The sequence below is a fragment of the Oncorhynchus clarkii genome, chromosome 22 (genome assembly GCF_045791955.1).
Source record: "Oncorhynchus clarkii lewisi isolate Uvic-CL-2024 chromosome 22, UVic_Ocla_1.0, whole genome shotgun sequence".
NCBI classification, from domain to species: Eukaryota; Metazoa; Chordata; class Actinopteri; order Salmoniformes; family Salmonidae; genus Oncorhynchus; species Oncorhynchus clarkii.
The window spans coordinates 25,891,373-25,917,797 of record NC_092168.1 but is presented as its reverse complement, the minus strand read 5'-3'; the positions used below and the strand labels follow the sequence as shown (position 1 = coordinate 25,917,797).

At 42.0% G+C, this 26,425-nt stretch overlaps 1 protein-coding gene across 1 annotated transcript in view; it reads left to right on the top strand.

Moving 5' to 3' along the window:
- The window catches only part of LOC139380640 (follistatin-related protein 1-like), a 60,669-nt gene extending 34,806 nt beyond the window's left edge, over window positions 1-25,863 (top strand). Inside the window, exons 4-11 of the mRNA XM_071123531.1 lie at window positions 5,753-5,882; window positions 8,964-8,996; window positions 9,466-9,596; window positions 17,978-18,096; window positions 20,024-20,136; window positions 23,164-23,274; window positions 23,431-23,525; window positions 24,389-25,863. Of these exons, the coding sequence (XP_070979632.1) occupies window positions 5,753-5,882; window positions 8,964-8,996; window positions 9,466-9,596; window positions 17,978-18,096; window positions 20,024-20,136; window positions 23,164-23,274; window positions 23,431-23,525; window positions 24,389-24,430 (774 nt within the window). The 3' untranslated portion in view covers window positions 24,431-25,863. The remainder of the gene's footprint in view (window positions 1-5,752; window positions 5,883-8,963; window positions 8,997-9,465; window positions 9,597-17,977; window positions 18,097-20,023; window positions 20,137-23,163; window positions 23,275-23,430; window positions 23,526-24,388) is intronic.
- Window positions 25,864-26,425: the final 562 nt, after the last annotated feature.

Genomic DNA, 26,425 nt, shown 5'->3' with positions numbered 1-26,425 from the left:
TAAGTAGAGAATCAATCTTCAGGATGTTATTTTCATATATATCCAATAACGTTCCAACCGGAGCATTCGTTTTTGTCTACAGCGTCATGGAACCCAGGCGATATCAACAGTAATTTGCTCAACCAGGAACTGGCATTCTGACAGCACTGACTCATTCCCCTCCCATCCGGTCATACATCACACTAGAGGCTTCATTCCACGTTCTTCTGACTGTTGACATCTAGTGGAAGGCGTAGGAAGTACGAACAGATCCATATCTTTTTGGGATATGGATAGGCGATGACTTGAAATTTGACCAGCCCTAGAATTTCCACTTCCTGTCTGGAAGTTTGCCTGCCCTATGAGTTCTGTTATACTCACAGACATAATTCAAACAGTTTTAGAAACTTCAGAGGGTTTTCTATCCAATAGTAATAATAATATGCATATATTAGCATCTGGAACAGAGTAGGAGGCAGTTCACTATGGGCACGCAATTCATACAAAGTGAAAATGCTGCCCCCTATCCCTATGTCTTGTAATGGCCTAGTCAAAGCCCGGACCTAAATCCAATTTAGAATCTGTGGTATGACTTAAATCAAATCAAAATCAAATCAAATGTATTTATATAGCCCTTCTTACATCAGCTGATATCTCAAAGTGCTGTACAGAAACCGGGCCTAAAACACCAAACAGCAAGCAATGCAGGTGTAGAAGCACGTGGCTAGGAAAAACTCCCTAGAAAGGCCAAAACCTAGGAAGAAACCTAGAAAGGAACTAGGCTACGAGGGGTGGCCAGTCCTCTTCTGGCTGTGCCAGGTAGAGATTATAACAGAACATGGCCAAGATGTTCAAATGTTCATAAATGACCAGCATGGTCAAATAATAATAATCACAGTAGTTGTCGAAGGTGCAGCAAGTCAGCACCTCAGGAGGGTCAGGGTTCCATAGCCGCAGGCAGAACAGTTGAAACTGGAGCAGGAGCATGGCCAGGTGGACTGGGGACAGTAAGGAGTCATCATGCCAGGTAGTCCTGAGGCATGGTCCTAGGGCTCAGGTCCTCCAAGAGAGAGAAAGAGAGAATTAGAGAGAGCATACTTAAATTCACACAGGACACCGGATAAGACAGGAGAAGTACTCCAGATATAACTGACCCTAGCCCCCCGACACAAACTACTGCAGCACAAATACTGGAGGCTGAGACAGGAGGGGTCAGGAGACACTGTGGCCCCATCCGATGATACCCCCGGACAGGGCCAAACAGGCAGGATGTAACCCCACCCACTTTGCCAAAGCACAGCCCCCACACCACTAGAGGGATATCTTCAACCACCAACTTACCATCCTGAGACAAGGCCAAGTATAGCCCACAAAGATCTCCACCACGGCACAACCCAAGGGGGGGCGCCAACCCAGACAGGAAGATCACGTCAGTGACTCAACCCACTCAAGTGACACACCCCTCCTAGGTACGACATGGAAGAAGACCAGTAAGCCAGTGACTCAGCCCCTGTAATAGGGTTAGAGGCAGAGAATCCCAGTGGAGAGAGGGGAACCAGCCATGCAGAGACAGCAAGGGCGGTTCGTTGCTCCAGAGCCTTTCCGTTCACCTTCACCCTCCTGGGCCAGACTACACTCAATCATATGAGAGCTGAGTCTTCAGTAAAGACTTAAAGGTTGAGACCGAGTCTGCGTCTCGCACATGGGTAGGCAGATCATTCCATAAAAATTGAGCTCTATAGGAGAAAGCCCTGCCTCCAGCTGTATGCTTATAAATTCTAGGGACAATTAGGAGGCCTGAGTCTTGTGACCGTAGCGTACGTGTAGATATGTACAGCAGGACCAAATCGGAAAGATAGGTAGGAGCAAGCCCATGTAATGCTTTGTAGGTTAGCAGTAAAACCTTGAAATCAGCCCTTGCCTTAACAGGAAGCCAGTGTAGGGAGGCTAGCACTGGAGTAATATGATAAAATTTGGGGGTTCTAGTCAGGATTCTAGCAGCCGTATTTAGCACTAACTGAAGTTTATTTAGTGCTTTATCCGGGTAGCCGGAAAGTAGAGCATTGCAGTAGTCTAACCTAGAAGTAACAAAAGCATGGATTAATTTTTCTGCATCATTTTTGGACAGAGAGTTTCTGATTTTTGCAATGTTATGTAGATGGAAAAAAGCTGTCCTTGAAACAGTCTTGATATGTTCGTCAAAAGAGAGATCAAGGTCCAGAGTAACGCCGAGGTCCTTCACAGTTTTATTTGAGTCGACTGTACAACCATCAAGATTAATTGTCAGATTCAACAGAAGATCTCTTAGTTTCTTGGGACCTAGAACAAGCATCTCTGTTTTGTCCGAGTTTAAAAGTAGAACGTTTGCAGCCATCCACTTCCTTATGTCTGAAAGCGGGGGCAATTTTGGGGCTTCACCATGTTTCATTGAAATGTACAGCTGTGTGTCTTCCGCATAGCAGTGAAAGTTAACATTATATTTTCGAATGACATCCCCAAGAGGTAAAATATATAGTGATAACAATAGTGGTCCTAAAACAGAACCTTGAGGAGCACCGAAATTGACAGTTGATTTGTCAGAGGACAAACCATTCATAGAGACAAACTGATATCTTTCCAACAGATAAGATCTAAACCAGGCCAGAACTTGTCCGTGTAGACCAATTTAGGTTTCCAATCTCTCCAAAAGAATGTGGTGATCGATGGTATCAAAAGCAGCACTAATGTCTAGGAGCACGAGGACAGATGTAGACCCTCGGTCTGACACCATTAAAAGGTAATTTACCACCTTCACAAGTGCAGTCTCAGTGCTATGATGGGGTCTAAAACCAGACTGAAGCATTTCGTATACATTGTTTGTCTTCAGGACAGGCAGTGAGTTGCTGCGCAACAGCTTTTTCTAACATTTTTGAGAGGAATGGAAGATTCGATATAGGCCGATAGTTTTTATATGTTTGGTACACATCCAGTGGATAGAGAGCCGTTTATTATGTTCAACATAGGAGGGCCAAGCACAGGAAGCAGCTCTTTCAGTAGTTTAGTTGGAATAGGGTCCAGTATGCAGCTTGAAGGTTTAGGGGCCATGATTATTTTCATCATTGTGTCAAGAGATATAGTACTAAACCACTTGAGTGTCTCTATTGATCCTAGGTCCTGGCAGAGTTGTGCAGACTCAGGACAACTGAACTTTGGAGGAATACGCAGATTTAAAGAGGAGTCCGTATTTTGATTTCTTATGATCATGATCTTTTCCTCAAAGAAGTTCATGAATTTATTACTGCTGAAGTGAAAGCCATCCTCACTTGGGGAATGCTGCTTTTTAGTTAGCTTTGCGACAGTATCAAAAATACATTTGGGATTGTTCTTATTTTCCTCAATTAAGTTGGAAAAATAGCATGATCGAGCAGCAGTGAGGGCTCTTCGATACTGCACGGTACTGTCTTTCCAAGCTAGTTGGAAGACTTCCAGTTTGGTGTGGCGCCATTTCCGTTCCAATTTTCTGGAAGCTTGCTTCAGAGCTCGGGTATTTTCTGTATACCAGGGAGCTAGTTTCTTATGAGAAATGTTTTTAGTTTTTAGGGGTGCAACTGCATCTAGGGTATTGCGCAAGGTTAAATTTAGTTCCTCAGTTAGGTGGTTAACTCATTTTTGAATTTATAGCACGACTTTTGATGCTCCTTGGTTGGGGTCTGAGCATCCAACTTGAAGTAGCTGGGGCAGTTTTGCCTTGAAGAATGGGCAAAAATCCAAGTGGCTAGATGTGCCAAGTTTATTCAAGTGTATTGTTTGTTTCACAATAAAAAATATTTTGCATCTTCAAAGTGGTAGGCATGTTGTGTAAATCAGATTATACAACCCCACCTCCCTCCCCCTCCCCCCAAAATCTATTTTAATTCCAGGTTATAAGGCAACAAAATAGGATAAATGCCAAGGGTGATGAATACTTTTGCAAGCCACTATACAATGTGTAATTTATTGATGGTTCCTAACTAGCCCCATAGGCAGGGATGGGCAAAATACCATAAAGATAAATGTATTGAAATAAACTACAAAATACTATGACTGTGATATGTTGAGCAAGTCACTCTGGATAAGAGTGTCTGCTAAATCACCAAAATGTAAATATATATGTGAAAATGAACACACCAAAATGAACTGCAACGCACGCTGGATATTATTATTGGCCCTGTTTCAGGGCATAGATTATTAGAATAATACTCTGCATGCTTTGCAATTGTTCATTTTTAAATTTACATTTTAGTCATTTAGCAGATGCTCTTATCCAGAGCGACGTATAATTACTGCATTCATCTTAATATAGGTAGGTGAGACAACATATCACAATCATATCAAGTACATTTTCCCTCAACAAAGTATTTATCAACATTTTTACAAAAACATTTATATTTAGTTCATTTAGCAGACCCTCTTACCACACCATAGTGCTATCAGACTTCTGATATCAATGCAGGGTGAAAGTGGAGCCACAAAATTTGAACCGCTGTAAACAATGGTATAGGTATTTTGATAATACAAATTACAGTATTTTGAAAATACATTGGAGACTAGATCAGCCCAGTGTATTTCAAATGACAGCTTTTCATGCAAATATTCAAAAATCTGCATAAAGAAAATATGCGCATTTTTCCAACCAGTGGACTTGATGCAGATAAAAATCATTGAGTGACTTTTTTTCCACTTTTTTGCTTACATTTTCATATACGGAATACAAATCTAGTGTTCAATCTATTGCCATCTAATGTTCAACTCTACTGATAGTTTTGTCACAAAAACTGTTGCGTTAAATAGCAAATGTGCCTACTCTTGTTTTGGCATCTGCGCTCTAGCCAATTGCTCGCAGAGACAGTGCGGGTAGGCTAGTCTACATGATGAGATTATGGATAAGAGTGAGAATGTTTTATTTGTCAAAACTGCAGTCAAGCATTGATCATCATGTCACCAGATTAAGACCCTCAACATTTATTGGAAAGGAGCATCAAGATCATCACCTTGCACTTTCACCACCCTGTGAAGTTCATCATAACTTCGTTATTTTGTAGCCTAATTTAAACTGCATTGTTTCCTGAGTCGTAGTGGGATTCCAGGTTTACTTTGATATAATGGATCTTATATAAATATTTACACATAAAGGCGTTTCCATTGCCATTTCTCACATAATACATTTTACAGACACAAAAAGATCCCACCATGTCGAACCAACAAATTATCTGTCTGCATTGATAAAATTGTTCCTTAACTTCCTGTTTTCATTACAGCTGTCATGATTTTTTTTATATGGTATAACTTTACTCGCATAAAAACTGTGGATAGAAACATGGTTAGTGTGACCGTTAAAGGGGCAATCAGCAGTTGCTTTATACTTTTTTTGACTTATAAAGGAATGAAATGTACCCATTGATTCTTGAAGAATACACCTTATGCCTCATAAGCTTATTTCAATTGCCATACCTAATCGAAACCCAAAATATAAGTTTGTTTTACTCCAATGATTGTAACCAAAGTAAATGTAAACAAACACTATATAGCCCCAGACATGGTTAAAACGATAATTTTATATCATGGATGCTCAGTCCTTGCATCCATAGCTCTGTCTATGAATTTTTAGAGTAGTACACCAGACCCAACACTCAGCTTTTTACGGAACAAGGGCGGGGAAAGTACTTTGTTATTGTTTCTATTGCTGATTGCTGCTTTAAGAGAGTCAAGATGATATATTTATGTAGCTATAACATCTCTCCCTCTCCTTTTCCAGAGCTGTAAGCCCCACAAGCGTTCAGTGTGTGGCAGTAACAGTAAGACGTACCGCAACCACTGTGAGCTCCACCGAGATGCCTGTCTCACCGGCCTCAAGATCCAGGTGGCTCATGATGGACACTGCCAGGGTGTGGAAAACACACACACACACACACACACACACACACACACACACACACACACACACACACACACACACACACACACACACACACACACACACACACACACACACACACACACACACTTTCTTGTTTACTTTGTGTGTGTATAGCAGACCTGGGCATAAAATAGTTGTCTTTTGTTGTTTATTTGAAAATACCAACTTTTCAAATACTCAAGGTAGTCGAATATAGAGAATATAGTAAAGGAAACTATTGGCGACTACACTGAACAAAAATATAAAAGCAACATGTAAAGTGTTGGCCCCATGTTTCATGAGCTGAAATAAAAGATCCCAGGAATTTTCCATACACACAAAAAAGCTTGTTTCTCAAATGTTGTGAACGAATCTGTTCACTGTTAGTGAGCATTTCACCTTTGCCAAGATAATCCATCCACCTGACAGATGTGGCATATGAGGAAGTTGATTAAACAGCATGATCATTACACAGGTTCACATTGTGCTGAGGACAATAAAAGGCCACTCTAAAATGTGAAGTTTTGTCATACAAGGCCACAGATGTCTCAAGTTTTTAGGGAGCGTGCAATTGGCATACTGACTGCAGGAATGTTCACCAGTGCTGTTGCCAGATAATTGAATGTTCATTTCTCTGCCATAAGCCGCCTCAACGTCGTTTTAGAGAATTTGGCAGTACGTCCAACCAGCCTCACAACTGCAGACCACATGTAACCACGCCAGCCCAGGACCTCCACATCCGGCTTCTTCACCTCGTCTGATACCATACACCCAGACAGCTGACAACCGAATAATTTCTGCACAAACTGCTAGAAACGGTCTCAGGGAAGCTCATCTGCGTGTTCGTCGTCCTCACCAGGGTCTAGACCTGACTGCAGTTCGGCATTGTAACCCACTTCAGCGGGCAAATGATCACCTTGCTTATATCAAAGTTGTGAACAAAGTGCCCCATGATGGCAGTGGGGTTATGATATGGGAAGGCATAAGCTACAGACAATTTGAATGCACAGAGATACCGTGATGAGATCCTGAGGCCGATTGTCGTGCCATTCATCCGCCGCCATCACCTCATGTTTCAGCATGATAATGCACGGCTCCATGTCGCAAGGATCTGTACACAATTCCTGGAGGATGAAAATGTCCCAGTTCTTCCGTGGCCTGGATACTCACCAGACATGTCACCCATTGAGCATGTTTGGGAAGCTCTGGATCAACGTGTACAACGGTATGTTCCAGTTCACGCTAATATCCAGCAACTTCGCACAGCCATTGAAGAGGAGTGGGACAACATTCCACAGGCCAAAATCAACAGTCTGATCAACTCTATGCAAAGGACTGGTTTTCTGATCCATTCCCCTAACTTTTTTAAAGGTGTCTGCAGAACAGATTCATGTCTGTATTTTTTTACCTTTATTTATTTATTTAACTAGGCAAGTCAGTTAAGAACAAATTCTTATTTTCAATGTTGGCCTAGGTACAGCCTGTTCAGGGGCAGAACGACAGATTTGTACTTTGTCAGCTCGGAGGTTTGAACTTGCAACCTTCCAGTTACTAGTCCAACACTATAACCACTAGGCTACCCTGCTGCCCCATCATGATATTCCCAATCATGTGAAATCCATAGATTAGGGCCTAATTCATTTATTTTAATTGACTGATTTCCTTATATGAACAGTAACTAAGGAAAACTTTGAAATTCTTGCATACTGTGTTTATATTTTTGTTCAGTGTATTTCCTTTAAAATTCAAATACAGGTCTCAGAGAAACTAATACTATTTGAATTTATTTTGAATACCTCTCAGAAAAACAAATTATATTTGAAGCTATTTGAATATATGCAAGTTATTTGAAACCAAAAAATATATTTATTTGATGGCTGCCAAATATTTCATGGGCCTTATGAATATGGTATTTTGTTAATAATTTAAAAAAATATTTTGCTTCGGATCTCACTTGGTGAAGTCCATAGGATCAAAAATGGATGAATGCAACAGCCTCTGTCCTTAACAAATACAGTCATGGGTGGTAACTCTACAATTTACTAGAAAAGCACTCTCTAAAATAATGGAATAAGGCTTTACACTAAGCAGTGTGTTAATGTAACACTATTCCAGTGTTTATATGGGTCCACAGACTCAACACTGTCAGTGTTAATAATTGTTTTTAAATTACACCGGAGAATTTGCTGTGCAGTATATTGTCACAACGTATTTATACTTATCTGTACACAATATCATTGGTTGATTGGTTTGACTTTATTATCCACGCCTGGGACCTGTTCAGGAGAATGGACATTTACAGAATGTTCAGATAGAAGTGTATTGTGTAGATCAAATGTGACTGTCAGATAGATTGGAATAGTATAGGACATAATGTGTGCTTTATTCATCACATTTCTATCTGCAACATGCTGTTCCAGATACAGGCCTGCCATTAGTTGAAGGCAGCAAATCAAATAGTTTCTGAATTATAGTCACTTCTTAAGATCTGTCTTCAAATATGTTTTTAATGTAGTCGCTTTCTGAGATCTGTATTCAAATATATGTCTTTTTTTTAAGTAGTTGCTTTTCAGATCTGTATTCAAATAGTTGTAGTCACCTCCAACGTAGCTATTTGTTACTTTCCAACAAGCATATTTAAAACTATAGTTATCCCAGGTCTGGTGTATAGCACACGACTGAACTCTATTTCTATCTGATGCCTATATACTCTGGTTGGCATAACAGTCAGTCTATGTGCAAACTGACAGGCGACACATATGGTCCCATACTCATCTTTAATTTACCTGACTGATTATCTCCTAGTGTTGAACTTTGAACCTGTACACCCAATGACCTCTTCGTGTCTGTCTGTTGGCCTGGACATTGATCAGGTTGATGTTAAATCGGTTACTCCTCTGTTGTTGTATGAGTGTCACAAAGAGGCCATCATGTCACAGTGTCCTTGGGCATTAATGGTTATTGTGGCAATGTGACAATGACATGGTGAAAAACACTAGATAGGGAGAAACGCTAGATACTGTAAAGCACAATGAATTACAGTTGCTCTCTCTCTCTTTGTCATCTGCAGAGAAGAAAGCAGAGCAAGCAGCTGCCAGCCCAGGTGAGTGATTGTGACACAGTGAATCTGTGGGCTTTGGGCCAATCAGAGCTCTGTATCTCTCTGCTCTTATCACCTCTAGTCCTAATGGGGCTTTATCATACAGAGTACACCTCTCGTAGTGCCCTTTCTGTGCTCTACTGATCTCTCAGTGCTCTAGTAAAGCACACTTATTTAATGTTGTTCTAACCTTATCCACTCCCTATCACTAGACTTAACTGAAAGGGAGTGCCAGGTGTTAGGGGTTAGGACAGTACATTTGACCTCATACTGAGCGGGGAGGTACTGGTGTGCTCTGGGCAGAACAGGGATTATGTGGATTCTCTTGATCATCCTAGAGAGTGTCAGAAAGGCAAGAGTACCTGATAGATTGTGGGTTTTGACTGTGTCACATTCTCTCTCTCTCTCTCGCTCTCCCTCTCTGTCTCGCTCAATCACACCCACTGTCTCTCTCTGTCATTCCTCTCTCCAGTGGTGTGTTACGTAGCAGACCGTAATGAGTTGAGGCATCGTGTGATCCAGTGGCTGCAGACTGAGGTGGTCCCAGACGGCTGGTTTGTCAAGGGCTCCAACTTTACCGACATCCTGCTCAAATACTTCAAGGTGTGTGTGTCTGTGTGTGTGTTCCAGTTGTGATATTGGTTCTATGAAGTCCAAAACTATGGACCACATGTAAAAATGTAAGCAGTTTTTACCTCTCACATACAGTGCATTCAGAAAGTACCCCTTGACTTTTCCCACATTTTGTTACGTTACATTCAGAAATTGATTGAATAAAAAACAATTTCCTCATCAATCTACACACAATACCCCATATATAAATGTAAAAAAAAAAACAGAAATACCTAATTTACATAAGTATTCAGACCCTTTGCTATGAGACTCGAATATGAGCTCAGGTGAGTCCTGTTTCCATTGATCATCCTTGAGATGTTTTTACAACTTGATTGGAGTCCACCTGTGGTAAATGAAATTGATTGAACATGATTTGGAAATGCACACCTGCCTATATAAGGTTCCACAGTTTGACAGTGCATGTCAGAGCAAAAACCAAGCCATGAGGTCGAAGGAATTGTCCATAGAGCACTGAGACAGGATTGTGGTAAGGCACAGATCTGGGGAAGGGTACCAAAACATTTCTGCTGCATTGAATGTCCCCAAGAACACAGTTGCCTCCATCATTCTTAAATGGAAGAAATTTGGAACAACCGAGACTCTTCCTAGAGCTGGCCGCCCGGCCAAACTGGGCAATCGGGGGAGTAGGGCCTTAGTCAGGGAGGTAACCAAGAACAAAGTTCCTCTGTGGAGATGGGAGAACCCTCCAGAAGGACAACCATCTCTGCAGCACTCCACCAATCAGGCCTTTATGGTAGAGTAACCAGACGGAAGCCATTCCTTAGTAAAAGGCCTTGGAGTTTGCCAAAAGGCACCTAAAGGACTCTCAGACCATGAGAAACGAGATTATCTGGTCTGATGAAACCAAGGTTGAATCCTTTCGCCTGAATGCCAAGCTTCACGTCAGGAGGAAACCTGGCACCATCCCTACGGTGAAGCATGGTGGTGGCAGCATCATGCTGTGGGGATATTTTTCAGCGACAGGGACTGAGAGTTGTTTGGAGGACTTTTGGGCCCAGAAGTCTGTTTTAGCATGGACAACGCCATTGAAGACTTTTTTTAAGTAGTCAACTTGATGGGACTTCCTATGGGTTAAGGAAGGATCACATAGGAGGAATTAGCCAATTAATTATACTCATGAGTAAACATTCCATAACTCTACGTGGCAGTAAATCACCAACCTTGGCTTTATACCTGTTCAAACAACACACTCCAGGTGGCAGTATGCACCCTTACAGTTTGTTTACCAACCAGAAGTAGTAGAATAAGAGGATATGGAGATGGCCTCAATGGCGCTGTCCGTGCTCTCACAGACGCCATAATAGGACAGATTCAACGTTGCAATCTCTATATAACTCTGTGATTTATTCCCCCACTGGTTACAGTTTCTTCCACACACATGAAAACATGAGAGAGATTCATTTGAAATCAAAATACCATTATTCTCGTGACTCTTCCAATCTCCTCTATGTGCCTTGTGTCTGAGAGTTTCATTAACTCAAAGTGCTGTACAGAAACCCAGACTAAAACCCCAAACAGCAAGCAATGCAGGTGTAGAAGCACGGTGGCTAGGAAAAACTCCCTAGAAAGGCCAAAACCTAGGAAGAAACCTAGAGAGGAACCAGGCTATGACAAGTGGCCAGTCCTCTTCTGGCTGTGCCGGGTGGAGATTATAACAGAACATGGCCAAGATGTTCAAATGTTCATAAATGACCAGCATGGTCAAATAATGATAATCACAGTAGTTGTCGAGGGTGCAGCAAGTCAGCACCTCAGGAGTAAATGTCAGTTGGATTTTCATAGCCGATCATTAAGAGTATCTCTACCACTCCTGCTGTCTCTAGAGAGTTGAAAACAGCACGTCTGGGACAGGTAGCACGTCCGGTGAACAGGTCAGGATTCCATAGCCGCAGGCAGAACAGTTGAAACTGGAGCAGAAGCACGGTCAGGTGGACTGGGGACAGCAAAGAGTCCTCATGCCAGGTAGTCCTGAGGCATGGTCCTAGGGCTCAGGTCCTCCGAGAGAGAGAAAGAAAGAAAGAGAGAAATAGAGAGAGCATACTTACATTCACACAGGACACCGGATAAGACAGGAGAAGTACTCCAGATATAACAAACTGACCCTAGCCCCCCAACACAAACTACTGAAGCATAAATTATGGAGGCTGAGACAGGAGGGGTCAGGAGACACTGTGGCCCCATCCGATGATACCCCCGGACAGGGCCAAAAAGGCAGGATATAACCCCACCCACTTTGCCAAAGCACAGCCCCCACACCACTAGAGGGATATCTTCAACCACCAACTTACCATCCTGAGACAAGTCCGAGTATAGCCCACAAAGATCTCCGCCACGGCACAACCCAAGGTGGAGTGCCAACCCGGACAGGAAGATCACATCAGTGACTCAACCCACTCAAGTGACACACCCCTCCCAGGGACGGCATGGAAGAAGACCAGTAAGCCAGTGACTCAGCCCCTGTAATAGGGTTAGAGGCAGAGAATCCCAGTGGAGAGAGGGGAACCAGCCATGCAGAGACAGCAAGGGCGGTTCGTTGCTCCAGAGCCTTACCGTTCACCTTCAAGCTCCTGGGCCAGACTACACTCAATCATATGACCCACTGAAAAGTCTTCAGTAAAGACTTAAAGGTTGAGACCGAGTCTGCATCTCTCACATGGGTAGGCAGACCATTCCATAAAAATGGAACTCTATAGGAGAAAGCCCTGCCTCCAGCTGTTTGCTTAGAAATTCTAGGGACAATTAGGAGGCCTGCGTCTTATGGCCGTAGCGTATGAGTAGGTATGTACAGCAGGACCAAATCAGAGAGATAGGTAGCAGCAAGCCCATGTAATGCTTTGTAGGTTAGCAGTAAAACCTTGAAATCAGCCCTTGCCTTAACAGGAAGCCAGTGTAGGGAGGCTAGCACTGGAGTAGTATGATCAATTGTTTTGGTTCTAGTCAGGATTCTAGCAGCCGTATTTAGCACTAACTTATTTAGTGCTTTATAACCTAACCTAACCTAGAAGTAACAAAACATTTTCTGAATAATTTTTGGACAGAAAGTTTCTGATTTTTGCAATGTTACGTAGATTGAAAAAAGCTGTCCTTGTCCTGTTCTTGATATGTTTGTCAAAAGAGAGATCAGGGTAACGCCAAGGTCCTTCACAGTTTTATTTGAGTCGACTGTACAAACATTAAGATTAATTGTCAGATTCAACAGAAGATCTCTTTGTTTCTTGGGACCTAGAACAAGCATCTAGGTTTTGTCCGAGTTTAAAAGTAGAAAGCTTGCAGCCATCCACTGCCTTATGTCTGAAACACAGACTTCTAGCGAGGGCAATTTTGGGGCTTCACCATGTTTCATTGAAATTTACAGCTGTGTGTCATCCGCATAGCAGTGAAAGTTAACATTATGTTTTCGAATGACATCCCCAAGAGGTAAAATATATATGGAAAACAATAGTGGTCCTAAAACTAATCTTGAGGAGCACCGAAATTTACAGTTGATTTGTCAGAGGACAAACCATTCACTGAGACAAACTGATATCTTTCCGACAGATAAGATCTAAACCAGGCCAGAACTTGTCCGTGTAGACCAATTTGGGTTTCCAATATCTCCAAAAGAATGTGGTGATCGATGGTATCAAAAGCAGCACTAAGGTCTAGGAGCACGAGGACAGATTCAGAGCCTCGGTCTGATGCCATTAAAAAGTAATTTACCACTTTCACAAGTGCAGTCTCAGTGCTATGATGGGGTCTAAAACCAGACTGAAGCATTTCGTATATATTGTTTGTCTTCAGGAAGGCAGTGAGTTGCTGTGCAACAGCCTTTTCTAAAAATTTGAGAGGAATGGAAGATTCGATATAGGCAGATAGTTTTTTATATTTTCTGGGTCAAGGTTTGGCTTTTTCAAGAGAGGCTTTATTACTGCCACTTTTAGTGAGTTTGGTACACATCCAGTGGATAGAGAGCCGTTTATTATGTTCAACATAGGAGGGCCAACCACAGGAAGCAGCTCTTTCAGTAGTTTAGTTGGAATAGGGTCCAGTATGCAGCTTGAAGGTTTAGAGGCCATGATTATTTTCATCATTGTGTCAAGAGATATAGTACTAAAACACTTGAGTGTCTCTCTTGATCCTAGTTCCTGGCAGAGTTGTGCAGACTCAGGACAACTGAGCTTTGAAGGAATACGCAGATTTAAAGAGGAGTCCGTAATTTGCTTTCTAATAATCATGATCTTTTCCTCAAAGAAGTTCATGAATTTATTACTACTGAAGGGAAAGACATCCTCACTTGGGGAATGCTGCTTTTGAGTTAGCTTTGCGACAGTATCAAAAATACATTTTGGATTGTTCTTATTTTCCTCAATTAAATTGGAAAAATAGGATGATCGAGCAGCAGTGAGGACTCTTCGATACTGCACGGTACTGTCTTTCCAAGCTAGTCGGAAGACTTCCAGTTTGGTGTGGCGCCATTTCTGTTCCAATTTTCTGGAACCTTGCTTCAGAGCTCGGGTATTTTCTGTATACCAGGGAGCTAGTTTCTTATGAGAAATGTTTTTAGTTTTTAGGGGTGCAACTGCATCTAGGGTATTGCGCAAGGTTCAATTGAGTTCCTCAGTTAGGTGGTTAACTGATTTTTGTCCACTGACGTCCTAGGGTAAGCAGAGGGAGTCTGGAAGGGCATCAAGGAATCGTTGTGTTGTCTGTGAATTTATAGCACGACTTTTGATGCTCCTTGGTTGGGGTCTGAGCAGATTATTTGTTGCAATTGCAAACGTAATAAAATGGTGGTCCGATAGTCCAGGATTATGAGGAAAAACATTAAGATCCGCAACATTTATTCCATGGGACAAAACTCGGTCCAGAGTATGACTGTGGCAGTGAGTCGGTCCAGAGACATCTTGGACAAAACCCACTTAGTCGATGATGGCTTCGAAACCCTTTTGGAGTGGGTCTATGGACTTTTCCATGTGAATATTAAAGTCACCAAAAATTACAATATTATCTGCTATGACTACAAGGTCCGATAGGAATTCAGGGAACTCAATGAGGAGGCCTGTAAACAGTAGCTATTAAAAAGTGATTGAGTAGGCTGCATTGATTTCATGACTAGAAGCTCAAAAGACGACACCTCTGCCTTTGCGGGATGCACAGGGGATATGGTCACTAGTGTAACCAGGAGGTGAGGCCTCATTTAACACAGTAAATTCATCAGGCTTAAGCCATGTTTCAGTCAGGCCAATCACATCAAGATTATGATCAGTGATTAGTTCATTGACTATAACTGCCTTTGAAGTGAGGGATCTAACTTTAAGTAGTCCTATTTTGAGATGTGAGGTATCACGATCTCTTTCAATAATGGCAGGAATGGAGGAGGTCTTTATCCTAGTGGGATTGCTTAGGCGAACACCGCCATGTTTAGTTTTTCCCAACCTAGGTCGAGGCACAGACACAATCTCAATGGGGATAGCTGAGCTGACTACACTGACTGTGCTAGTGGCAGACTCCACTAAGCTGGCAGGCTGGCTAACAGCCTGCTGCCTGGCCTGTACTCTATTTCATTGTGGAGCTAGAGGAGTTAGAGCCCTGGTAGATAAGATGAGAGCACCCCTCCAGCTAGGATGGAGTCCGTCACTCCTCAGCAGGCCAGGCTTGGTCCCAGAAAGAGGGCCAATTATCTACAAATTCTATCTTTTGGGAGGGGTAGAAAACAGTTTTCAACCAGCGATTGAGTTGTGAGACTCTGCTGTAGAGCTCATCACTCCCCCTAACTGGGAGGGGGCCAGAGACAATTACTCGATGCCGACACATCTTTCTAGCTGATTTACACGCTGAAGCTATTTTGCACTTGGTGACCTCTGACTGTTTCATCCTAACATCGTTGGTGCCGACGTGGATAACAATATCTCTATGCTCTCTACACTCAGTTTTAGCTTTAGCCAGCACCATCTTCAGATTAGCCTTAATGTCGGTAGCCCTGCCCCCTGGTAAACAGTGTATGATCGCTGGATGATTAGTTTTAAGTCTAATACTGCGGGTAATGGGGTCGCCAATGACTAGGGTTTTCAATTTGTCAGGGCTAATGGTGGGAAGCTTCGGCCTCTCAGACCCCGTAACGGGAGGAGTAGAGACAAGAGAAGGCTCGGCCTCAGACTCCGACTCGCTGCTTAATGGGGAAAACAGGTTGAAAGTTTCTGTCGGCTGAATGAGCGACACCGATTGAGCATTCCTACAGCATTTCCCTCCAGAAGCCATGAGAAAGTTGTCCGGCTGCGGGGACCGTGCGAGGGGATTTATACTAACGTTACTATCTTACTGGTGGCACAGACGCTGTTTCATCCTTTCCTACACTGAAATTACCCTTGCCTAACGATTGCATCTGAAGCTGGGCTATCAGCACAGCTACCCTGCCGTAAGGCGATCATTCTCCTGTATATTATACAGTACAGCGACTGCAATTAGAAGGCATCATGTTAATGTTACTACTTCGCTTCGGCTGTTGGAGGTCCTGACGAACCACGTCCAGATAAAGCGTCCGGAGTGAAAACGTTGAATGAAAAAAAGTTGAGTGAGGGAAAAACTAAAAATATAAACAGTAATTAAAAAGTAAAAAACGTAAAGTTGTCAGGTAGCAAAGTAAGGTTGGCAACAAAATGCACAGCCACACGTAAAATGGAGGCTTTAGTATAGTCCCACATACCACCACATCTACGCACTAAAGTGTGGTGTCAGGAAAATAACCTCACACTCAACGTCAACAAAACTAAGGAGATGATTGTGGACTTCAGGAAACAGCAGAGGGAACACCCCCCTATCCACATTGATGGGACAGTAGTGGAGAGGGTAGTAAGTTTTAAGTTCCTCGGCGTACACATCACAGACAAACTGAATTGGTCCACCCACACAGACAGCATCGTGAAGAAGGCGCAGCAGCGCCTCTTCAACCTCAGGAGGCTGAAGAAATTTGGCTTGTCACCAAAAGCACTCACAAACTTCTACAGATGCACAATCGAGAGCATCCTGTCGGGCTGTATCACCGCCTGGTACGGCAACTGCTCCGCCCACAACCGTAAGGCTCTCCAGAGGGTAGTGAGGTCTGCACAACGCATCACCGGGGGCAAACTACCTGCCCTCCAGGACACCTACACCACCCGATGTCACAGGAAGGCCATAAAGATCATCAAGGACAACAACCACCCGAGCCACTGCCTGTTCACCCCGCTATCATCCACAAGGCGAGGTCAGTACAGGTGCATCAAAGCTGGGACCGAGAGACTGAAAAACAGCTTCTATTTCAAGGCCATCAGACTGTTAAACACCCACCACTAACATTGAGTGGCTGCTGTCAACACACTGACTCAACTCCAGCCACTTTAATATTGGGAATTGATGTAAAATATATCACTAGCCACTTTAAACAATGCTACTTAATATAATGTTTACATACCCTACATTATTCATCTCATATGTATACGTAGATACTGTACTCTATATCATCTACTGCTTCTTTATGTAATACATGTATCACTAGCCACTTTAAACTATGCCACTTTGTTTACATACTCATCTCATATGTATATACTGTACTCGATACCATCTACTGCATCTTGCCTATGCCGCTCTGTACCATCACTCATTCATATATCTTTATGTACATATTCTTTATCCCTTTACTCTTGTGTGTATAAGGTAGTAGTTTTGGAATTGTTAGTTAGATTACTCGTTGGTTATTACTGCATTGTCGGAACTAGAAGCACAAGCATTTCGCTACACTCGCATTAACATCTGCTAATTATGTGTATGTGACAAATAAATTTGATTTGATTTAAAAATATAATGGAGACTTTAAGTTTGCCTCCACCCAATATAGAGGTTCACCCTGGGGGACCCCCGTGGGGAAAGGGATTAAAGACCATATCTATTTCCAAGGCAACAGGTCCCTGCATCCAAACCCCTCAATCCCCTTATCTGGCAGGGCCATCGCACCCCTCCCCCCTCTCTTTCTGGAGACTGTCTCACTTTCTCTCCCTATTCACCATGTCTGTCTGTCAATCTCTCTCTTTATAGAATAGAACTCTATAGCTGTTATAGAGTTCCATTTCCATTTGTCCCCCCTCTCTCTGGATTAGCAGACTAGAAGCAGGTGTTTTATCAGTTAAATGGAGATATTGTTAGAGAGTGATTGATAGAGAAACTCTTCTCTCCTCCTACTAACTGTGTGTGTGTGTGTGTGTGTGTGTGTGTGTGTGTGTGTGTGTGTGTGTGTGTGTGTGTGTGTGTGTGTGTGTGTGTGTGTGTGTGTGTGTGTGTGTGTGTGTGTGTGTGTGTGTGTGTGTGTGTGTGTGTGTGCGTGTGTGCGTACACAGAACTACGACAATGGTGACTCCACGCTGGACTCCTCAGAGCTCCTCAAGTTCATCCAACATAATGACTCCAACGTGGACATGCAGTCATACGCAGACCAGGAGAGCAACAAGCTGCTCAGGTCAGTGTGCGTGTGTGAGTGAGTGTGTGCTTGTGTGCTATTTCATCTTTAAAAAGCTTATCTATTTCTGGTGTAGTGTTTATGAATACCTCTACAGTATCTATATCTTATCCTCAGCTGTACAGTAGAGGGCTTCTGAGGAGCTGGTGCTATATTATGCCCTACTTTCCCTCTCTCTGAGCCTTAAACCCTGTGTGACCCAGTCTAAACTGCACCGGGGGCCTCCTGTGGCTATTACCCTCACAGACATCTGTTCTGTGCATTATCAGAGCCTGGGTTTCCACTGCGCTGCTCACTGGAGCAGTGCTGCAATGCTGCTTCAGGTTTGGAGAAAATAAACTGATTAAATAAGCTGCTTGTATTGCCCACACATGAGTAGGCCCCTGAGTAATTCCTGGCCATGTGACTTGACTAGGGAAAACTCTTGGCCTTGCAAATGAAGGATAGATACAGTGTAAAAGCAAATGTATTTGTTTCAACTAATTATTGTTAAGTAACTGGTGTCACTGGTGTCACATCCTTTTAGTTTACTCAACTTTTTTGGTCCAACTTGAGAAAACGTAGGCAAAATCCAGTCAATTTAAAATGATGTGTTTTTTCAAGCTGTCTCATATGTTCATTCAACTATAAATTATTATTTTTCTAACTAAAAAAGTTTGTGCAACTGGTTACACACACAAACAATGCTTTTAACTTACATATTTGACATTCGTGATTACATTGTGCATTGATACAGTCATTATTATTCAACATGTCTTCACCTGGGATTTGAATTCGCAACCTCTTGGTTCATGGCATTCTGATCTTCCTGCTATGTCTCCACGTCTGGGTCATTTATAAGTTAATCTGATTATTCTCTCATCATTGATTTGATTTACTTATTTCAGCAATTGTATTTTTTTCTGTGTAGTTGTCTGTTGTTGGCGCATATTATTCTGTTTTAATGTTAGTCCTGAATCACTATGATAAATAAAATAGTTTATATTGAGTGTACTTTTAACAAAGCTGAGATTTACTTTGAAGTGCAAAGTGTAGCAATACAGGTAAAATCAGTCTTCGACACAGACATGGTGGCCTACCAGGAAGACTGGAATGCCGTGAAACCAAGAGGTTGTGAATTCAAATCTCAGGTGAGGACATGTTGAATCGTAATTACTGTATAAGAGAATATGCACAATGTTAATGTGTGTCAAATATTGTATGTTAAAAGCATTCTGTGTGTGACCAGTTGCACAGCCTTTTTTAGTTAAGATGCCCAAATAATAATTTCTAGTTGAATGAACATAAATTATGAGACCATTTCTGAGCAAACACATCATTTTGTAACGGCTGTTTGAAGAAGAGGACCGAGGTGCAGCGTGGTATGTGTTCATGATTTTAATAAAACTGAACACTAGAACAAAAAGAACAAAGTGGCACAAACTAAACAGTTCTGTCTGGTGCAGACACACAAAACAGAAAATAACTACCCACAAAACCCATGTGGGCAAGAGCTACCTAAGTATGGTTCCCAATCAGAGACAACGATAGACAGCTGTCCCTGATTGAGAACTATATCCGGCCAAAAACAAAGAAATACAAAACATAGAAAAAAGAACATAGAATGCCCACCCTAGTCACACCCTGGCCTAACACATCTTAAGTAGATTTTTTTTTCTTAAGTTGGAGCTAAATTTGAGGCAACTTTTTGAGATGGACTGAACATTTGAGTAAACAAAAAAAAAAGTTGTGGAACCAGTTACTTAATAATAATAAGTTGAAACAACAGATTTGTTTACAGTGTAGGAAGATTCTCTATGCAAAATCAACCACTAACTTTTTTATCAGTCAGAAGCTATGCCCAATAACCATCTCAACAGCTATACATAACTATGAGTACAGGCAGTGGATGTGAACTTGTGTGTGTGTTTCTTTGTCCTGTTCCCAGAAGCCTGTGTGTGGACGCCCTGATCGAGCTGTCAGATGAGAACGCTGACTGGAAGCTTAGCTTCGATGAGTTCCTCAACTGCCTGAAGCCCGGCTTCAACCCACCCGAGAAGAGTGAGCTCACAGACACATGACCTTTGACCCCATTACTCTATGATGACAACATTGCACACTACTGCTGACATCACACGTTTTTTTCTCAGTTCATTACACAAATACCTCTATATCAACCTCTCCCATACATGCATTAAATTGCAGTATGCATTTAAAGTGCATGGGATTTACATTATGTTAATCAAAATAGCAAACTTATTCACCACAACCACAAGCATATCTACTGTAACTCACCCTAACATACTTGAAATTCATTGAAGCAAAAACAGCTAAATATGATTTATTTACAGACAAGATAATTTTTCCTCAGTCTGTTGTACTGTACTGAGTTGAGCAGAGGCTGTGCAACCTGTTATAACACCCTGTCCCGCAGGGACAATCAAATATTATTTTTCATAATTTTCATAAATATTTTAGCTAGCTAGCTATCGCTACTAGAAAGGAAGCTAGCATAATAAGGAAGCTAGCATAACCCATAATAGCGACCTGCACACTTTTCACCAAAAGTAATGTAAATGTTTTTATTATTCATCCAATCATGAACATATTTGGCGGTGTTGGGCCTCCCTGACACTTTGTCGGTCTATTGAGGAACGAGAAAGAATAGCTCGGTTTGAAATGAATTTGGATGTCTATGAAGGAAACATTCATTTTGGCTTAGAATTACTGTATATATTTCCTTTTTTCTACGTATAAATTGTACATTATTTTGTGTGTAGGATGGACCTAAGAAAGTTTGAATGACGTATATTTAATTTAACATGTACAGTGCATTTGGAAAGTATTCAGACCCCTTGACTTATTCCACATTTTGTTACGTAACAGCCTTAAAAATTTGATTTAAAAAAATCTCATCAATCTACACACAATATCCCTTAATGACATTTTGGCAAATTCATACAAATTATATAACATTATATATAAAATGATATATAAAAGTATATACTTATTTATGTAAGTATTCAGAGCCTTTGCTATAAGACTTGAAATTGAGCTCAGGTGCATCCTGTTTCCATTGATCATCCTTGAGATGTTTATAGAACTTGATTGGACTCCACCTGTGGTAAATTAAATTGATTGGACATGATTTGGAAAGGCACACACCTGTCTATGTAAGGTTCCACAGTTGACAGTGCATATCAGAGCAAAAACCAAGCCATGAGGTTGAAGGAATTGTCCGTAGAGCTCCGAGACAGGCGTCGGTCAAGGCACAGATCTGGGGAAGGGTACCAAAACATTTCTGCAGCATTGAAGGTCCCCAACAACACAGTGGCCTCCATCATTCTTAAATGGAAGAAGTTTGGAACCACCAAGACTCTTCCTAGAGCTGGCCGCCTGGCCAAAATGAGCATTCAGGGGAATGAGCATTCAGAAGGGCCTTGGTCAGGGAGGTGACCAAGAACTTGATGGTCACTCTGACAGAGCTCCAGAGTTCCTCTGTGGAGATGGGAGAACCTTCCAGAAGGACAACCATCTCTGCAGCACTCCACCAATCAGGCCTTTATGGTAGAGTGGCCAGACGCATGCCATTCTTCAGTAAAAGGCACACAACAGTCCGCATGGAACAGTCCGCTTGGAAAAAGGCGCCTAAAGACTCTCAGACCATGAGAAACAATATTCTCTGGTCTGATGAAACCAAGATTGAACTCTTTGGCCTGAATGCCAAGTGTTATGTCTGGAGGAAACCTGGCACCATCCCTACGGTGAAGCATGGTGGTGGCAGCATCATACCTTGGATGTTTTTCAGCGGCAGGGACTGGGAGACTAGTCAGGATCGAGGGAAAGAAGAACGGAGCAAAGTAGAGGGATCCTTGATGAAAACCTGCTCCAGAGCGCTCGGGACCTCAGATTGGGGTGAAGGTTCGCCTTCCTACAGGACAACGACCCTAAGAAAACAGCCAAAACAACGCAGGAGTGGCTTTGGGACAAGTCTCTGAATGTCCTTGAGTGGCCCAGCCAGAGCCTGGACTTGAACCCGATCTAACCTCTCTGGAGAGACCTGAAAATAGCTGTGCAGCGACGCTCTCCATCCAACCTGACCGCTTGAGAGGATCTGCAGAGAAGAATGGAAGAAACTCCCCAAATACAGCTGTGCCAAGCTTGTAGCGTCATATCCAAGAAGACTCGAGGCTGTAATCGCTGCCAAATGTGCTTCAACACTGAGTAAAAGGTGTCTGAATACTTATGTAAATCTGATATTTCCGTTTTTATCTTTAATACATTTGCAAAAATTTCTAAACTGTTTTTGCTTTGTCATTATGGGGTATTGTGAGTAGATTGATGAGGGGGAAAAACTATTTTATCCATTTTAGAATAAGTCTGTAACGTAACATAATGTGGAAAAAGTTAAGGGGTCTGAATACTTTCCAAATCCACTGTATGTGTCATGCCCTGACCTTAGTTATCTTTGTTTTCTTTATTTTTGGTTAGGTCAGGGTGTGACGAGGGTGGTTTGTTAGTTTTTTGTATGTCTACAGTTTTTTGTATGTCTAGGGTTTTTTGTAAGTCTAGGTGTTTATGTCTATGGTTGCCTAGATTGGTTCTCAATCAGAGGCAGCTGTTTATCGTTGTCTCTGATTGGGGACCATATAGGTAGCCATATTCCTTGGGTATTTTGTGGGTTCTTGGTCAATGTTTAGTTGCCTGTATGCATTACGCATATTAGCTTCATGGTTCGTTTTGATAGTTTGTTCAGTGTTCTTTCTGTAATTAAAAAGGATGTATGCTTACCTCGCTGCGCTTTGGTCTCCTCCATACCACGACCGTGACAGTATGCTATTTCAAATGGCCCAGTACAGTGTTTTAAAAGAGGGCATCAGGGCTCTGTTGCTCTCTTTCTGCTGTGGACTATGTATAAACTCATCACTACTCAACTGCATTGCCATGGTCCTATTTAGACAGAATAAATTGATTTAACTTAAAAACACAGAATTTTATATATCTTTGTTAGATGTGGGGTGTATGAGAGGCACCATATCTGCTGTACTCTATCTATTTTTAATCTGAATTCTATGTTCCCCCCTGCAGAGTGTGCCCTGGAGGATGAGACCTATGAAGATGGGGCCGAGACACAGGTGGAGTGTAACCGCTGTGTGTGTGCCTGTGGCAACTGGGTCTGCACTGCCATGACCTGCACTGGTGAGGAAAGACACACCAGCACACCTGTATAGACACACTGACTCCTCTACAAGTCATCTGAACCACATATAGCACAACAGATAAGGACTCAACACCTGTTCTTCTCTCTCTCCAATTGTTCCTGTAATTCTTTCATCCTTTGCATCTCTTTCTCAGACAAGACAGCGGTTGTCAAGGAGACCGGGGAGGCGGGGCAGGAGATGACAGAGGAGGAATGGAGTCTCCGTGTGACTGAGCTTAACAAGCACCAGGTCAGCCTGTCACCAAAGGAAACAGTTGGTCAAAGTTCAACGGACAGACCAGGCCGCTCTCCAATCTCCCCAGACAGATGGGTAGCTCTGGAATTTGTCTAGACAGAGTTATCAACTAGCTGCAATATTATTGAAAGTTTAGAACAAATGAGTTTATTACACCCGTTTCACCCCTTGAAAGATGTGTACTACAGCCCATGAGTAACTATTCGGCATATCTCACAACATTAAGGGTGGTTTGAACAGTCATGACTATGCAAATAGTGTACCTAGACCAGGGCTCTCCAAACCTGTTCTTGGAGAGCTACCCTCCAGTAGGTTTTTGCTCCATTTCCAGTTGTAACTCGTCTAATTTAGCTTATCAACCAGTTAATTATTAGAATCAGGTGCGCTAGATTAGGGTTGGAACCCTGACCTAGACCATCAGGAGTGGGAGATATGCTTTGTCATGCCAATACAGCATGTTTAGTTGTCCTGAGAAAGAAACAGTGGTAGAGTTGTTCTTTATTGATGACTAACCTTGTACAGATCATGCGACCCATTATCGGCTGCCAAGGCAGCAACTACTTTTCCTGGGGTCCAGCAACATTAAGACAGTTACATAATTTAAAAAACATTACAGTACATTTAACAATAGATTTCACAGCACATTAAGTGTGTGCCCTCAAGCCACTACTCTACTACCAAATATCTACAACACTGGGTAGAGGAATTTTGGGTATTGAGTCTGTTACTATCTAATCAGAGCTATATGGCATACAGTATATTGCTCTTCTCATGACAATGTATAACATTCTCCTCTCACACCTCACACCATCTCTCTCTCCCTCTACCCCCCCCCCCCCCCCCTCTTTTAAACACAGGAAACAGTGGAGAAGATGAAGGTCAGCACAAAGGAGGCCTAAGAGGCCCAAAGAAGAAGGGCTTGAGAGAGAGTGCGAGAGAGTCACTCTTCCTCTATACTTGATGTACCTTGAGGCCCTGTGCTGTTGCTGAATTTACTCATATGTTAATTATTATAGCTTTTTTTACTGTCTTTTTGTTTATGTTTGTTAGATGCAAGGGCAGTCTAGAGTATTATTTTAGGAGTTCCTTGTGTTAAGTACTGTCTTTATTTGTGATTGTATTACTGCACCCTGCACTAGGAATGGGGCCATTTTTTACTGTTACATTTTTCTTCTTCTTCCTATGTATACAATATAGATACGGTATGGCTCTTGTTAGTAAAATAGCAAGCAGTAATTGTTTGGAATGAGAAAGATGAGGGATGAGAGATGTTAGGAGTGAGCTGTTGGGACAACTTTATTCATCAAGGAAACAACATCATCTTGAAAGTCCTTCAAGATGTGTTAGAAGTGTAGAGCAAGACGATGACAGTGTCCTATTGTAGGGGAAGGTAGTGGGATGTCATACACTTGACTTTAAGCTTATTTGCTTACAGAACTGCCATGATACTACTTGACCAATGCACTTCCTCCTCTGTGACTAGCAGCATAGTTTCAGGCCTTAGTGAATCATCCCGTTTAGTTAGTATGCCCTGCTTTTTGACAAATACACTTGCTCCTATGTACAATTTGTTATATGCTTGAGTTGGAGATCATGTGGTCACAATGGCTCCTGTGCTGTATTCAATCAGCGCTCTCTGGTGCTTGTTTCAGAAACATTGAAGCAATGGTCATCTAGATGTGAAACCCCAAGTAGAATATAGAATGAAAGCACCAAGCACAAAGCTGAACTGAGTACAGCAGGGAGAGAACTGAAGCCAAAGCCTGATGATGACTATGATGATGAAATGATGTACGAACCCCTCCAGGTAAAGCATTACTCTGGACCCAGCAACAACACTATACCTGTGCTTATCAAAGATCAGTTATAAGGATTAGCCTTGCTGTCAGCTAACATAACTTAGATGCATCTCTAACTTAGAGGGAATGCATCTGCCAGATAATGTGTGTGTGATGAGGGAGTGTTTTTTGAGAGAGTGTGAGCTACTAGTGTGTGGCGGTGAGTGTCATATTTGTTTTATGTTTTATTTGTCAAAATCCAACTCATCCTGAGAATTATTTGTGGTTAAATCAGTGCCTTTAACACCCAAACATAGGCCTGCAGACACACACTGTCAAGGTCTTGTGTCCAGCAAGCTTTAAACCACAATTGGAATGGGCAAGACTATAATTGGCAGAATTTTTATAGTAACCTTAGCGCTATGTGGTTTAGTCCTTGTTAAATGGTTGTGTAAAAGTTCCATAACTAGTTTGGTTAATAACTTTTTATTCTAAAAGGAATGCAGAATGAGTATATATATGCCAATAAAAGACATCCCATACAGTACTACAAATGTCTCAACCTGTGTGTTTATCTTTTATGTTCAAACTGTAATAAATACAAATCTTAAGACACAAAAAATATCACATTTTTGCATCAGAGCTGTCTATCTGAGAAATGTTGCTGATGTGGTTTTCTACAGAAAATCTAGCCTACATTCCATTTGTATTGGTCAAAGAGGCAGTGTTCCAATGCCATCTGGTCCATATTGTGGCTGTAATATGATCATCCTTTTTAAAAGTCATTTAACATTGCAAACAGTGTGCATTTTTTAAATTCTGCTAGGAGGCATTGTGGTTTAAGTAGGATATAGGTGAATTGATGTTGCTTTTTAAACCTACATCAGGTTATACACGTGTTGTGTATATAATTCTATACTCTCGCATTATGTTTTACATAATGTAGGCTACTAGTGGATGAATGGATAATATCCAGGGGTTCATCACCACCTTCAACTTTCTCCCAGTTTTAGTTTATTATTGACCCATTAGAAATTGAAGCACGACAACCCTGTTTTAACAGCAAACGGGAGACAATAAACGTTGTGATGATACTCTATCAGATCAGATCCAACT